General features: G+C 36.6%; 1 protein-coding gene across 45 annotated transcripts in view; it reads left to right on the forward strand.

Moving 5' to 3' along the window:
- The window catches only part of LOC106883233 (ras GTPase-activating protein nGAP), a 567,079-nt gene that overhangs the window by 531,114 nt on the left and 18,868 nt on the right, over positions 1 to 17,097 (forward strand). For 43 of the 45 annotated variants that reach the window (XM_089339023.1, XM_089339025.1, XM_089339021.1 and 40 more), the window contains one exon: positions 5,547 to 5,749. The exons of the other annotated variants lie outside the window; for them this stretch is intronic. In XM_089339023.1, coding sequence (XP_089195149.1) covers positions 5,547 to 5,749 — 203 coding nt within the window. The remainder of the gene's footprint in view (positions 1 to 5,546; positions 5,750 to 17,097) is intronic. 45 annotated transcript variants of the gene reach the window in all.

Here is a 17,097-nt window from a genome sequence, read left to right on the forward strand (position 1 = left end):
GATGAAGACAGGTGTATGAACAACAAGCAGGTGTATTAGTTTGATGCTCGGGAGTAAGCACATAAATGTGAAACAAGGTGGGAAAAAATAGTACTTGAATACCAGAGGTAGAATAATATGCTTTATTATTAAAGCTGCAAAAACATCACAAAGATATCACAAGAAACTGCTACTCTGAGTTTCATATTCCCGTTCATTGGACAATTGTATATATATATAAAGTATATATATATATATATATATATATATATTAATATTAAAGGATTTATAAATTTCCATCCAAAAGTTCTTGCGATTGCTACATTCATCCTATGTCTTAGTGGCACCAGACTATTAACGTTCTCATAAAATTACTCTGGAAGATGGGAACAATAAGCGATACCCAGAATAAATGGCATAGGACCTTTTTATGAGCTTACTCAAAAACATTTCACATAAACGGGCTTACAGGATATATGTGTATGTATATATATATTTATATACAAACACACATAGCAGAATAAGAAATAGAAAGTCCTTGGTACAGGACTATGTATTTGAAAAAAATGAATAGAAATGTCTTTGCTGATAATTTTTCCACTTTAATAATTAGATATTATAAGTTTAACATCTGATTATTGAAGTGAGAAAATGATCAGAAATACCATTTCTCTTTCTCTCTCTCTCTCTCTCTCTCTCTCTCTCTCTTATTTATATATATATATATATATATATATATATATATATATATACACGTTTTCATTTCACATTTTGCCTACGTTTTTTTTTGTCTTGTACCCACATATGCATGTATATATGCATATATATGTAGGTATGTACATATATGCATGTATATATACATATATATAAAGGTATGTACATATATGTATGTATATATGCATATATATATATATATATATATATATTTATATATAAAAGGTACATCTGATGATAGAGACAGGTGAACTTGTTTGCTTAGTTGGTAATAGTCAGTGTTAGATATATATATATATATATTTTTTAAAAATCCCATTTGCATATGTGTGAATGCATATTTATACGTGTGTGTACGTGCGTGTATGTAGTTGTTGACAAAGTGTTGTAGTCTGTCTTCGATGCTAGTCACAAATGAAGCACCATTTATATCCACTTATCCACACTCAACCTTTCGTTTTACTCTAGCTTGCTTGCAATAGCAGCCATTGCTACCATAGAGCAGATTTACAAATAGCTTATAGACAGTTCCTTTGTCTCTTTCTTTTATTTCATTGTAATTTTTTTTCTTTCCTATTTTCTTTTTTTATTCTCTATCTCTTTCTTTAACATTAATTTTCATTCCATATTTCATTTTATTCTTGATATTCTTTTCTTCTGGTCTTTTCCTTCATCTTTTTTGGTTTATTTCTTCATTTTTGTCTTTTCTTTTCATCTTCTTTGATTACTTCTTAATTTTTTTTTATCTTTACTTTCCTTCTTTATTTTCTTCGTTTTCTTCATCATTATCATCGTCATCATCAGCATTTCCAGTGTTGTCATTCATTTTAACAGTTTCATTTCAGTTCAAAATTTCTTCAAAAATCAAATTTTCATTTTCAATTTTCGAAAATATTAAAAATTAAAAAAAAATTTTTTTTTTTAATTTAAAAATTGAATCAACACAAACATTTAAGAGGAGTGATATTGTAGATCAAAAGAGATCAGTGGCACCAACTCAGCAAAGAAACAAATGTTGGATGCTGGAATTTCAGCTGCCATCATAGCAATGATTTCAACTAAACATTACCGCAGTTTCATTGATGATGGTGCAGTAGGCGCATGGCTCATTGGTTAGAGCATCGGGCTCACAATCATGAGGTACTGAGTTCGAATCCCGGACCGAGCTGTGCATTGTGTTCTTGAGCAAGGCACTCTATTTTCATGTTGCTCCAGTTCACTCAGCTGTAGAAATGAGTTGCAATGTCACTGGTGCCAAGCTATATCGGCCCCTTTGCCTTTCCTGTAGAGAGGGGAGGCTGCTGCTGGTCTTCTGTAAACAACCTTGGCCGGACTTGTGCCTCAGAGGGGAACTTTCTAAGTGCAATACCATGGTCATTCATAATCAAAGGGGATCTTTACCCTTTAGTAGTAGTAGTGGTGGTGGTGGTGGTGGTGGTGGTGGTGGTGGTAGTAGTAGTAGTGGTATCCAGCTGTAGAAACTGTGCCAGAACGGCCAGTCTGGTGCAGCTTTTCAGCTGGCCAGCTCCTGCCGAATCAGCCAACCCATGCCTGCAAGGAAAACAGACATTAGATTGTGATGACTGTTGTTTAGCTCCAAGTCAGCTCTAATTCAACTGTGATCAAGTACAATCTAGCTGTGACCATCCTGTATTGTGTCACAAAACAGATTCCAACAGCGTCAACCAACATCTGTCTATGTACCAAAAGTAGCTCTCAAAACAAGACCCCTAAGACTACATGGTTGGGATGCAAGCTTCTTAATCTCGCAGAAAATCATCCAAATCGATTAAAGTGAAAATGTTTTCTCATATTGGTTTCCCCAGGATGTGAGAGGGTGAGGGGGTTGGCTTCTGAAAGAATTTAAAAACTGAAATTGCAATTTCAGTGAATAAACGTAATTTTGATGAATCTTAATTCATTTTCTCTTCTACCACTCAATTCTTTTGTTAGTCGTTATTCGTTTTATGAGAAACATCAGAATTTTACCAATTTTTGAAATTTCACCTGAAAGAAACTGAAAAAACAAATTTTAATTGATATTTTCATCTGTCTTTCTCTTATACAGTTGATTGAATAATCATGTGTGTGTGTGTGTGTGTGTGCGTGTGTGTGTGCTAAATTTGGTAATTTTGAAAAGAAAAAGAAATCAGAATTAACCAAATGCCTGACTGAAATAGAAAGACATTAAAATGCATTCATGTGTCTGGTGTTTTTAATTATCTTTGCAGCTTCGTTAGTATGTTAGATTTGATATGACTTCATTTTAATTATTTGGAAATAATTCTTGAAATTTGTTTTTCATTTCCTCCTTTAAATGTATTGCAATATTCAGTCACAGTTGTTATGGTTCCGTGTAGAAAACTGTGTCCAAGAAGTTGACATGGGTAGGCGAGTTGCTTGGCTACAGCAGAATCAATACCAAGTCATGAGGAAGGGGTTCAGCTTTTCCAGAGGGATAACATTCCGTGGGAGAAAAGGATTGGGTATGTTGAGCATAGGGATTGGTGCAGAACCAGAATAGCAGGGTGGAGAGAGGGAAAACAAAAAAAAAAAAAAATCAGTTGGGTTCTGGTGGATCATGAAAACTATTTGCCTGTTGCAGTGTTTTCGTTATTGGACTGTGGCCATGCTGGAGTACGGCTTTGAAGGGTTTTAGTTGAAGAAATCAACCTCACTCTATTCAAAACCAAGAAAAGCTTAAGATATCAGTGACAGAGACATTAGCACACCGGGCAAAATGTTTAGTGGCATTTCATTCGACCTTATGTTACTGAGTTCAAATCCCACCAAGGTTGACTTTGCCTTTCATCCTTCAGGGGTCGATAAAATAAGTACCAGTTGAGCACCTGGATTGATGTGATTGACTAGCCCCCTCCCCTAAATTTTCAGACCTTGTGCCTATAGTGGAGAGGATTATTATTATTATTATTATTATTATTATTATTATTATTATTGTTGTTATTATTATTTATTCTTCTGGGGTCAACTTTGCCTTTCATTCTTTTAGAGTTGATAAAATAAGTACCAGTTGAACACTGGGGTTGGTGTAATTAACTTACACCCTCCTCTGAAATTGCTGGCCTTGTGCCAAAATTTGAAACCACTATTATTATTATTATTATTATTATTATTATTATTATTATTATTATTATTATATATTCCACTGAGGTCAACTTTGCCTTTCATCCTTTCAGGGGTCGATAAATTAAGTACCAGTGAAAGACTGGGGTTGATGTAATTGACTGTCCCCCTACCCCCAATTTCTGGCCTTGTGCCTATAGTAGAAAGGATTATTATTTAAGGTGGCAAATTGTTAATACAGGGCTACCGTAGCTCCCACCTACATAGTCTGTGCCTAGTAATACAAAACTGCCATAGGTTCCCCCTTACATAGTCTGTACCTAGTAATTATTGCCTAGCAATAAAGGGCTACCATAGCTCCCTTTTACATTATCTGTATCTGGTTTTAACTGCTTTATAAATATTTTTTTTTGTTGTTGTTTTTGTTAAGAATCAGCGATGTGTTCAATATTACAGAATTAAATCTCAAAAAACACAAAAAATAATCAATTATGTTTCCCAAGATTATAATTTGAAATATTTAATCTGATCGCATTGTTTTTTTTTAAATTAAAATTTTTTTTAAAGAATGAAAAGTTTTGAATGGTACAACAATGCACTATTAAACAAAAAATGGACTATATACCTGTTGTAATTTAGTTATCTATAGTCCGATGATATTTCAGAATATAATTCCTTCTTCAGATATTCTTCGATGGAGTCGCTGCTTTTTTTTTTTTTTTTTTTTGCACTCAAATCTCATATCCAGGCTAACTTTGTATCACACCTCCAGGGGTGGTTCAGACATACCCAACCCCTGCAAATCAGCATTTGAGTTTGTGGCTAAGAAATTAGTAAACAACATGTCTATGCTATCTTGAGATTTTTTCAAAAAAAAAAACAAAAAAAGCCAATTGGAGTTACATTAAAATTGTTTTTGCAATTTGAAGTCATTCTTGACTAATCTCTGAAATGTCTCATGTTTCTTCATAGACAACATCAAGATTTATCCTTTTCATACTTCCTTCAAACTTAGAGCTGAAGCTGTCTGTCTCACTGTCTTCTCTGTCAATCTGTCTTTCTCTCATTCTGCTTGTCTCTCTTACCTCTGTCCTTCTTTTTCTGTTTGTCTCCCTCCCTCCCATTTGCCTGTCTTTGTCTCTCTATTTCTCTCTCTCTCTCTCTCTCACTCTCTCTCTCTCTCTCTCTCTCTCTCTCTCTCCCACTCTGTCTCTCTCTCTCACTCAGCCTGTCTCTTTCAGACTCTCTGCTTTTCTCATACTTTCTTTCTCTCTCTCTCTCTCTCTCTCTCTCTCTCTGTGCCTGTCTCTATCTCTCTCTCACTCTATTTGTTTCTCTATCTCTCTCTTTTTCTCTCTCTCCATTTTCATCACTCTTTCCGACTGTCTGTCTCTCTCTCTCTTTCTTGCTTTCTGTCTCTTCTCTGTCAGTCTTTCCTCTCTCTCATTCTGCCCATCTCTCTCTTTGTCTCTGTCTCTTTCTCACATTGTCTGTCTGTCATTCTCTAACCCCTTCTCTCTCTCTCTCTCTTTGTCTTTCTGTCTCTGTCCTATCTCACTTTTTCTCCGTTTGTCTCTCCCTCTCTCTCTCTCCCTCTCTCTCCCTCTCTCTCTCTCTCTCTCTCTCTCTGCCTGTCCTTCTGTCCCACTTTCTCTCTGCCTGCCTATCTCTTTGTCTCTCTCTCTCTCTCTCTCTCTCTCTTTCATTCTCCCCCTCCCCCCTCCTATCTACTAGACTTGAGAGAAACTCAACATTTCTTCTACTTACAGTACGAGAAAGAAGTTTCTACGTTGAAGAAGCAGTTACTGGAGACGCAATCCCGTCTTCATGAAGCTGAACGTATGCTATTCACCCAAGAATCGGGTACGCAACAGATGATGCAGGATTGGCAACAACGTTTAGAGGAGAGTGAGGAACGAATGCGCAAACAGCAGGCTGAGAAAGACGACCAAATTAAGACTGTCATAGAGCGGTATGTCATAGCTTACTCGTCCCATTGACCCTAACCCCCAATCATCTGTTCTCCTTCATTATAAAAGGACTTTCTATTTAGTTGCTCCTTAGGAAAAAAAAGGAAACCAAAAAAAAAAAGAAATATGATAATAAGAATAATTCTTTCTAATTTTGACACAAAGTCGGCAATTTTGAAAAGAAGGGGCAAGTTCATTACATCGACCCCTTGTTCTTGATCGGTACTTATTTCTCCTTCATTATAAAAGGACTTTCTATTTAGTTGCTCCTTAGGAAAAAAAAGGAAACCAAAAAAAAAAAAGAAGAAATATGATAATAAGAATAATTCTTTCTAATTTTGACACAAAGTCGGCAATTTTGAAAAGAAGGGGCAAGTTCATTACATGGACCCCTTGTTCTTGATCGGTACTTATTTCATCCATCCTGGAAGGGATTGACAAGCAGCATCGACCTTGGTAGAATCTGAACTCAGAATGTAAGGAGCCAGAAAATGTATACTGCTAAGCGTCTTGTCCTGTGTGCTAACAATTTCACCAGCTGATCACCATGATAATAACAATGATGTTGATAATAATAATAATAATAATAATAATGATGATGATAAATAGCCATGTGTTGAGAGGAATTCTTTGGGGTTTGAATAATTCCTCTCTGGAAACATGGGTGTTTTGTTCAACATCCTTAAACAAACCTTATTCAGGACCCTTTGAGCGGGATGGGCTACTCAACCTAAAGAAAATTCTAACTGGGCCCCACCTGCAAAGCCATGCGCTGTTTATCTTGATGTGAGATCACCATGTCATGCACATATGGTTGTGATGCCTGTGCCTGGTGTACCCTTATCAGACAGGTAGTCATGATGGATATATTGGGCCTTATATATTTTACCCTAATGTCACTTTGATGGCACGCACTGCTCTCTCTCACTCAACAATGATAATAGTTTAACTTGATACACGTGTCTGGTGTACCCTTATCAGACGGGTAGTCATGGTGGGTATACTGGGCTTCATATATTTGTACCCCAGCGTCACTTTGATGGTGTGGACTGCTCTTTCACTCAGTAATAATCATAATAATGATGATGATTGCACCCTCTCCCCCCTCTCAGATCGACTTCCCCCTTCATCCTTTCAGGATCGATAAAATAAAGTACCAATCAAATTCTTGGGGCTGATATAATTGGCTAACTCCCTCCAGCTAAAATTGCTGGCCTTCTGCCAAAATTTGAAACAATAATAATAATAATAATAATAATGATGATGATAAATAATTGTTTGTCTCGTCAGCTAAAGTTTTTTTTTTTTTTTTTTTTTTACTTGCTTGTCTTCTTTCTATCTTTGCAAAGTGGCTTTATGTAGCTTTTTTATTATTATTTTCGTCCTTATAATTTGCATGTCCTTTCTCTCGGGAACGCTGGTTGTTGGTTATATATTTATGGGATGTAAAATATGTATTTGGTATTTGTTGTCTCTTCTTCCTGAAATTTTCTTCCTTGAATGGACATAAAAAAATGAAAAAAGACCTTAAGCTAATCTTTTTTTTTTTTTTTTTGTAATATTCCTGGGTACCTAGTTCTGAATTCAATACAAATATTCCTCTGGCTATGACATTAACAATATCCTTTATCACAAGGTAACTTCCCAAAAGATTTTTTCACCTATTCTTGACAGATGTACTGACAGCACGATTAACCATTATGCAAAATAAGCATGTTCTGAGGGAGGGTACCACAGAAATGTTAAATGGTTTACGGCACAAAAGAAATCACTTTAAACTTGCTAAAATGATATTCGGGATGTCTTTATCTCTACTGAGTATAGAAGCAAATGTGTTACGTATGATTAATTTTGAGGATCGGATCAAAGACTTTGGAATTAGAAAAAGTAGGAAAAACTTTTCAAATATGAATAAAGTGGAAATATATAAAAAGTTAAGCATTATCTTCCATCCTACTTTAAACTTGCTAAAATAACATTCGATGAGGTTTCTACAATCAGAAATATAATTTCAAAGTGTTCATGGTGTTATAGTGAGGATCTGATCAAAGAATTTACAATTAAAAAAAAAAGTAGGAAAAAATTTTTTAAATATAAATGAAGTGGAAATATACAAAAATAGACATTATTTTTTCCATCATGCTATTTGTTTCATTTTGAAAAAAAAAAAAAAAATTTTTTTTTGTTTATTATTGCATATTTTTAAGTACATATATATGGGGGTACCAAAATATTTTAAGTGCTTATGGCCTTTGTGGGTCTTAATCCAGCCCTGTGCACTCCGAGAGTGTAGTGGGTGCTTTACTGGCAACGGCCACACTCAGAATGGTGTATTTTACGTGCCACCTGCAGAGGTGCCAGTCCAGCGGCACTGGCAACGATCTCACTCGAATGTCTTTTCACGTGCCACTGGCACAAGTGCCAGGAAGGCGACTCTGGTAACGATCACGCTCAAATGGTGCTATTTACATGCCACCGGCATGGAAGCCAGACAGCTGCTCTGACAACAATCACGCTTGAACTGTGCTCTTAGCGCTCCACTGGTACAGGTGCCATCACAATTTTACTTGACATTATTCATAATTAGATTTGCATAAACAAAATTGATAATAACTACAATCAATATGCCTGTGTTTGAATTATTGATACAGACAATTCTAAAAATACAATAGCTGTTTCATTTTCATTAATCCTAAATTATGCTGCCTCTGTTTCAATCATTTTCTTAAAAATATTAAAAAAATTTAGCAAAATAACCTTGTCATTATTAAACCAGTGTTGAGAACAAATGAGCAAGAAATTTTGTTGGAAGGTTTTAATTTAGATCACTTTAGCTCTTCAACATTCAAATCAGCCATATCCAGCCAAAATATTCTGCCTTGTTTTAAGTTCAAACCAACCACATTTGAGCCACACGCACATTCTTTACAATGCTATTACAAAAATAAGTTATCACATCATCGAAATCACAAAGCTATGAGATTACAGCTAATTAATTCAAAACAATGTGAATAAATAAGCGTTACATCAGATAGAGTAATTTGTATGCTAAACAGTTAAAACAAAAAGTTTGTGTCAAAGAACAAAGGACAGCCTCAAGCAGGTTGTTATATAAAGAAGATTAAAATGGGATTTAAGTTGCTGTTGAAAATCTTTCTCATTACAATTCCGTCCTTAGCGATTAATTTTAATTTGTAATTCCGGGTTCGAATCTTGGCTTAGTTTTCATATCAAAGAATATTGTGTTTTAACTATTTTTAAGAATTTTAAACATACTGAAGAGATATTAATGCAAATACAGAAAATGTTTTTTTTTTTTTTTTTTCTTGTATAGAACCTTTTTTTTTTAATCTTTTGCTGGTTTTAGTCATTGGGACTGCAACCATGTTGGAGCATTGTCTTGAAGGGTTTTAGTTAAACAAATTGACTCTATTGAATTCTCTTTGTTGAACTGCTAAGTTATGAGGATGTAAACAAACTAGCACCAGTTATCAAAAGATGGTTAGGGGAAACAAATACAGACAGCACAAAGACACACACCTATATATATATATATATATATATATATATATATATATAGATATATATATATATATAGATATAGATATGTGAAGGGGCATGGCTCAGTGGTTGAGGTTGTGTGTTCAATCCCTGGAATGGGCTGCATGTTGTGTTCTTGAGCAAGGCACTTTATTTCATGTTGCTCCAGTTCACTTAGCAGCAGAAATGAGCTGCAATGTTACTGGTACCAAGCTGTATCGGCCCCTATGCCTTTCCCCTGAACAACATCAGTGGCATGGAAAGAGGAAGCTGGTATGCATGGCTGGCTACTGGTCTTCCATAAACAAACTTGCCTGGACTTCTACCTCAGAGGGTAACTTTCTAGGTGCAATCCTATGGTCATCCATGACCAAAGGGGGTCTTTTTTATTATATATATATATATATATATATATATAAGCATTACATCTGATAGAGTAGTTTGTATGTTAAACAGTTAAAAGAAGCTTCTGTGTGTGTGTGTGTATATACAATAACCTTGCGCACAGTTTTATGTCTACCAAATTCTTTCACAAAAAAGGCTCTAGTAGAAGACATTTGCCTAAGGTGTTGTGCATAGGGATTGAACTCAAAGCCATATGGTTTCAAGTTAGCAAGCTTCTTAAGCACATAGCCAAGTCTGCACCTATGCCTACCTTTAAGTAAAATTTGTCTTGTTTTTTATTTTGCTAATTTTCCCAATTAGATTAATTAATTTTTAAAATTCAGCTTAGAATTGATTTACTGAAACAATTATATTTAAAAATTATTAAAATCAATTATTAAAAAAAAAACAGTAAAATAAAAACAAAAACTTCAATGTTTTCATAGGTTCAAATATTATTTAAAAATAAGATATATAAGAGCAGGTATGGCTGTGTGGTAAGAAGTTTCTGGGTTCAGTTCCATTGCGTGGTACCTTAGGCATGTTTCTTCTTCTATGGCGCCAGACTGACCAAAGCCTTATGAATGGATTTAGCAGATGGAAACTGAAAGAAGCTTGTATATATATATATATATATATATATATATATATATATATATACATACACACACACACACACTTGTGTGTGTGTCTGTGTTTGACAAGCAGTGTTGGTTTGTTTACATCTCCGAAATTAACTTAATGGTTCTCAACAAAAGAGATTGATAGAATAAATAAAAATTAAAAATAAAAACTACTGGGGTTGATTCGTTCATCTAAAAGATTCTCCAAGATAGTGCTCCAGCATGGCTTCAGTCAAACGACCAAATCAAGTAAAAGATAAATATAAAAAAAAAACAACACAGACTCCACTCCATCTATTTGTGTCGTCTGCATTTAGAGCTTTTGTTAGTCTAAATGTTTGTTGTCTATGGAGGGCGAATGAAATGCAGCTTTTGTGGTCTTGCTTTAGTCATGTTTGTTCATTTTGTTGGTATGTTATAATTTAGTTATCGTCATTGTCTTGTATATTTATTTCGATATCACTGCTATTATGCTATTATTATTATTATTACTATTATTATTTGCTTGTTTTAAGTTAGCAAAGACTACAAAGAGGTTAAAAAAAAAAAGAGAGAGAGAGAGAGAGAGAGAGAGACATGTGAACTACACATTTCATACATTCATTGTAGTCATCGTTGTTGTTGTTGATGTTGTTGTTGTTGTTGAATGCTTTGATATGGAATGCCCACTTAAAAAGAAATAAATGTTGTCGAGCAATTTCACTAAAGAGGATAGAATTACCAAAGATGACAATCACATCTTGTCTTGCTTTGTTTTCTCCACATTTTGGCATGTTGGGCTTATTATGCATAGTATAAAGAATTTTCATATTATAACAAATACATCTACATACATATATATATATATGTATGTGTGTGCATGCGTGTGTGTGTGTGTGTGTTGGTTTTGTACAACAGAAGCAGTATTATCTTAAAATTGCAACTTGTATGTCATATGTAATGCAGATTACATCATTGAAAGTTGAATTAACTGTAGAATTCGACCAAAGATAATAACTTTTATAGAAGTACAGTGTAAAATCATCCAGAAATATATATTCATCATCATCATCATCATTGTTTAATCTCTGCTTTCCCTGCTAGCATGGGTTGGACGATTTGACTGAGGACTGGCGAACCAGATGGCTGCACCAGGCTCCAATCTGATCTGGCAGAGTTTCTACAGCTGGATGCCCTTCCTAACGCCAACCACTCTGAGAGTGTAGTGGGTGCTTTTACATGCCACCGGCACGAGGGCCAGTCAGGCAGTACTGGCAATGGCTACGCTCAAAATGGTGTTTTTTTACGTGCCACCTGCACAGGGGCCAGTCCAGCGGCACTGACAATGACCTCGCTTGAATGTTTTTTCATGTGCCACCGGCACAAGTGCCAGTAAGACGACGCTGGTAATGATCATGCTCAAATGCTGCTATTTGGTTTTAAATTTTGGCTCCAGGCCAGTAATTTTAGGGACGAGGATAAGCCCATTACATCGAACCCCAGTGCTCAACTGGTACTGATTTTATCGATCCCCAGAAGGATGAAAGTCAAAGTCAACCTCAGCAGAATTTTAACTCAGAACATGAAGACGGACAAACATCTGCTAAAGATCTTCTCTGGTGTACTAACAGTTTTACTAGATTGCCAATCCTACCGGAAATATATATATTAGTATCAGATGATGATTTTCATCTGATATATTAGTTGCAGATGAGAATTGCCCAAGCATTCACTTGGGTACTTGCTACTGATGGTGCCTAAAGAGACAGAAATGCACATTGTGCAATACTATCATGGCTGTTGGTTGATTTTTGTCTGCTACTGATATATAACTGTATTTTTTGACATTGTATATGTATAAAAGATGCTATCTCAGGACAAGTACTAAAATTAGTTCAACTTTCTGTGGTGTATTTGCATGAAGTATGATACATGGATTGGTATGTAAGTTGTGTGGAAGGAGACAACTGGGTGCAGCTGTTTGGATGCTGAAGATTTGGCCTGGGCGACTAAACATTCAAGCTGTTTTGGCACAGGAGGCACAGACACACACACACAAACAGAGTGAGAGGGTGGATGGGAGAGAACGAGAGAAACGTTAAAATGTCTGATGACAATTAAGTCAGCATTGAATCAATAACACCGATAAGGCAGTGCCAAAACAGCTGTGCCAAAACATCTCATACTCTTGTAATTGATGTCACCAATAAATAAAAAGATGGAATACTTAATACATCTACTATCATGAAATATTATTGTGTGAATCCTTATAACATGGATTTCCTTTTGGATCCTATCCTAAATAGGTTCAACAATCTCCTATATACTCTTGTGTTCACTGTATCATCATCACTATTCAGCTATTTCCCCCACCCCCCACTTCTCGTTCCTGGCCCTTCTGCCCCACTTATTCTTACTCAACTATTCATTGTAGATCTATAAGCCATCACAGAGGAGTTTAAGACTGGCTGTCCATAAGGAACTTCGTTGTGCTGACATTCTAGTTCATCACCATCATCGTCATTGTTTAATGTCCTCCTTCCATGCCAGCATGGGTCGGATGATTTGATAGGAGCCAGCCAAACAGAAGACTGCACCATACTTCTGTGTCTGTTGTGGCATGGTTTTTACAGCTGCATGCCCTTCTTAACACCAGCCACCCCACAGCTAATTCACGACCCTTGTATACTCATATGTGGAAAAGGGGTAGGTTTGAACTCCGTTTGCCATGCTCATTGGAAGTTGCAGACACACACGGGATATAGTAGAATCATAGGGAAACTAACACAGAATGTAAACTTCAAATGTGATGCACTGGAACAGCTCATACATTTATTTTCAGCACACTGAAAATAAATTCTCTTAAACGCTCAGGTGGTTCACTAGAAGTAGTTGATGGCATTTGTTTACCTGTGAGATGTAATTAGCAAGGGAGGTGGTGGTTGCTCTGAAAGTATAGCGGTCAGGGTTAAAACAGATTGGAGAAAGTTTAAGGAGCCACTACCATTGCAGCCCAACAAAGGTCTTTTCTTTCAGAATGAAGGGAAGATTGTACGATCATTGTGTTAAGACTATGGTGGTGATGCTTGTTTACAGCCATCATGTGATGTCAAGACAAGGATGCACACACACACACACACACATTTTTATATTTTATTCTTTTACTTGTTTCAGTCATTTGGTTGTGGCCATGTTGGAGCACCACCTTAAACGGTATTTTTAGTTAATGAAATTGACCCTAAGACTTATTCTTTGTAAGCCTAATACTTATTTTATTATTTATTTTTGCTGAACTGCTAAGTTACAGGGTCATAAACACTCAACATCAGTTGTCAAGTGATGGTGGGAGGACAAACACAGACACAAAGACACATAAATACATACACACACACATATATATATATGTGTGTGTGTGTGTGTGTGTATCGATAGATAGATAGATAGATAGATAGATAGATAGATAGATAGATATACACATGACAGACTTCTTTCAATTTCTGTCTACCAAATCCACTGTCAAGGCTTTGGTTTGCTTGAGGCTGTAATAGAAGACTCTTGCCCAAGGTGCCACACAGTGGCACTGAACCCAGAACCATGTGGTTAGGAGGCAACCTTCTTATCAAGCAGCCATGCCCTGTGCCTACATGAGTGTGTGTGTGTGTGTGTGTGTGCAAAATGCCTGTTAAATGAGTCAGGTAATACCCACCATCCCTTGCCTGTTACCTGTTCTTGTACCCCTATCATCTTTCCATGTTTCTCTTACCGTACCAAGTTACCTGTAATTGAGAGGAAAACATTCAATTTGGGTTTACTGGTTTACTATTTTCTCTCCATCTCTGTCCCTGCCACCCCACCCCCATATGTTGCTATGCCTTCTTTCTTTATCCTTTCAAACCATGATGCTTGAGCGTAGATGCTTGAGTGTAGCAGGACTGAACCCTTGCAGCCTTCACTCACTCACTCTCCATGAGTCTTCTACTCACCTTCTTGGACATGTTAGTTTGAGAATACGCTCTGACTTCCCCTCCTCCTCTTCCTCCTCCTCACCAAAATCTTTAGATTTCTTTCATGCATCACCCTACCACCCTTTCTCACTACTCTTTCTCTCTTTTTTTCCTTACCTTCAACCTTCATATTACCCCCTTCATTAGCACTGTCTCTTGTTCTCCCTTGCAGTTGTGAGATGGAAGAGAGGAGACTCTTTATTTAATCTTGCATGTTACGAAGTGACCCCACAGGTGCTGGTGCCACAATAAATGCACATACAGTGTGTTAAAGGTTAACTGAATTTTTTTCACATACCAAATGCTTCAATGAAACTGTCTGTTAGAAATTTCAATATGGCTGTAATTATAAAATATTATCTATGAGGACAGAAAACAATATAACTCTACATGGAAAATACTTTAAACTTAATTTTATGTCAGAGAATCTGAACTCCATCTGCTGTGTTGACAAACATTCTGCAAGCTATCAATTTGTGGATCTTTTTTATCTTCTTATCTTCTTTCAATCTCATCAGATTTATTTCGTTATCATTATCCATTATATTTTTAAGGCGGCAACCTGGCAGAATTGTCAGAACATTGGACAAAATGCTAAGCAGCATTTCTTCCAGTTTTTCACATTCTGAGTTCAAGTACCGTCGAGGTCAACTCTCTATTTTATCCTTTCGGGGGCTTAATAAAATAAAGTACCAATTGAGTATTAGGGTTGGCTTACCTCCTTCCCTAAAAATGCCGGTTCTGCATCAAAATTTGAAACAACTACTAATGGTTCTATGGCAAAAGGCACCGAGCTGGCAGAATCATTAGCACGCCGGGCAAAATACTTAGTGGTATTTCGTCTGCCGTTACGTTCTGAGTTCAAATTCCACCGAGGTCAACTTTTCCTTTCATCCTTTCAGGGTCGATGAAATAAGTACCAGTTATGCACTGGGGTTGATGTAATCCGACTTAATCCCCTTGTTTGTTCCCTCTATGTTTAGCCCCCTGTGGGCAATAAAGTAATAAACTACTTATGGTATTTTCACTCAACTCATCCCAATATTTTCTAAATAACAATCTTGTACAGTTTTATTCCATCTTAAATAAGTTGTGGCCTTCATGCCTTTTCTAAAAAGGTATTACTTGGCTCATCTCTCTACTCCACATGCAGAAAATATTCCATCAGGTGTTTGATCAAAGTGCATCATTCTTCACTCGGTTTCTCTTGATTTTTCTGTCCAGTTTCCAGACTTATGGCCGAATTCTTTTATTCTTTTACTCGTTTCAGTCAGTTTGACTGTGGCCATGCTGGAGCACCACCTTTAGTCGAACAAATCGACCCCAGGACTTATTCTTTGTAAACCTAGTACTTATTCTGTCGGTCTCTTTTGCCAAACCACTAAGTGACAGGGAGGTAAATACACCAACATCGGTTGTCGAGCGATGGTGGGGGGACAAATACAGACACAAATAACACACACATACACACATTATATATATATATATATATATATATATATATATATATATATATATATATATATATATATACACACGATGGGCTTCTTTCAGTTTCCGTATACCAAATCCACTCACAAGGCTTTGGTCGGCCCGAGGCTATAGTAGAAAACACTTGCCCAAGGTGCCACGCAGTGGGACTGAACCTGGAGCCACCCCTGCACCTATAGCTACTTACCACACAGTAGGTAAGCAGACATTAGATGCATTGTCTTGGTCCAAATGACTTTTTACTCAGAATTACTGGTCTCTTGGTTGGCACAGGGGACCACATCTTGCATTTTGGGCCACATTCTATGATTAATGCTATTCTTCATTTTTAACACCAATCCCTTTACAGAGGTTGTCATATCCTCAACAAAGCTAAAAGAGCCCTTCAGATTATGCTGTGACACTCTGGGTGAGAGAGAGAGCGAGAAAGTAGGAGAGAGAGTGTGTATTTTTGCATACATACACCTACCCCAGCGTTTCTCTTCTATTCTTGTTGGTTTTATATATACATGGGGGGTACTGAAAAGTTCCTGGCTTTCAGTAAAAGAAAATGTATGAGGATCAGTTACTTATGATTTTATTCAGCATATTACCCCCTCTCAGATTCACACACACACACATACGTATATATATATATATATAGAGAGAGAGAGAGGATGTTTTTTTTTTTTTTTGATAAGGTAGAGAGTATGCAATACATGTTGTAGAGTATACGAGTTATTTAAACTGAACTTCTTTCATGCAACTCAAATTTCATGCCAAAGCAATCTCCAGGTGAGATCTCATTGACTGCTGTGTTGCAAGAAAGTTGGTCCAGCTCAAGCTTACAGTTCTAGTAGACCAGTGCTTTAATCTCAGTTTCCATTGCATTTAAGTATCTGAGAGTATAAGACTGGACTGGAAAGCAAGGATGCTAATTTATTGCAGGGTTGACTCTGCAGCTGCTACCACTTTTCATCTGAGTGGATGAAGTGGCATTTACAGATAAGTGAACTGAACCAGAGCAAGTCCTGGCAGCGCATCGGGTCCTCAAAGATGTGACGCATTGTCATGTTCAGAAATCAAACCCACCACTTAATGATTGCGGGCCCAACATCGAAAACCAATATGCCACGTGCTTTCACACACACACACACACACACACACTGAGCTAGCTTCCTTTGTCGTCAGTGTTGCTTTTTTTTTTTCTTCCTTACTGTGTTTTGCCCCCTCCCCCTCCCCCTCCCCCTCCCCTCTCCAGTAATTATCTTAATTACTACCTGCTAATCGTTCACTCAATCTTGCTATATTGTCTATTTTGCTCTGCTGTGGTCATGATTACTCGTGTGT

The sequence above is a fragment of the Octopus bimaculoides genome, chromosome 21 (assembly GCF_046866305.1).
Source record: "Octopus bimaculoides isolate indiv1 chromosome 21, ASM4686630v1, whole genome shotgun sequence".
Classification (NCBI taxonomy): domain Eukaryota; kingdom Metazoa; phylum Mollusca; class Cephalopoda; order Octopoda; family Octopodidae; genus Octopus; species Octopus bimaculoides.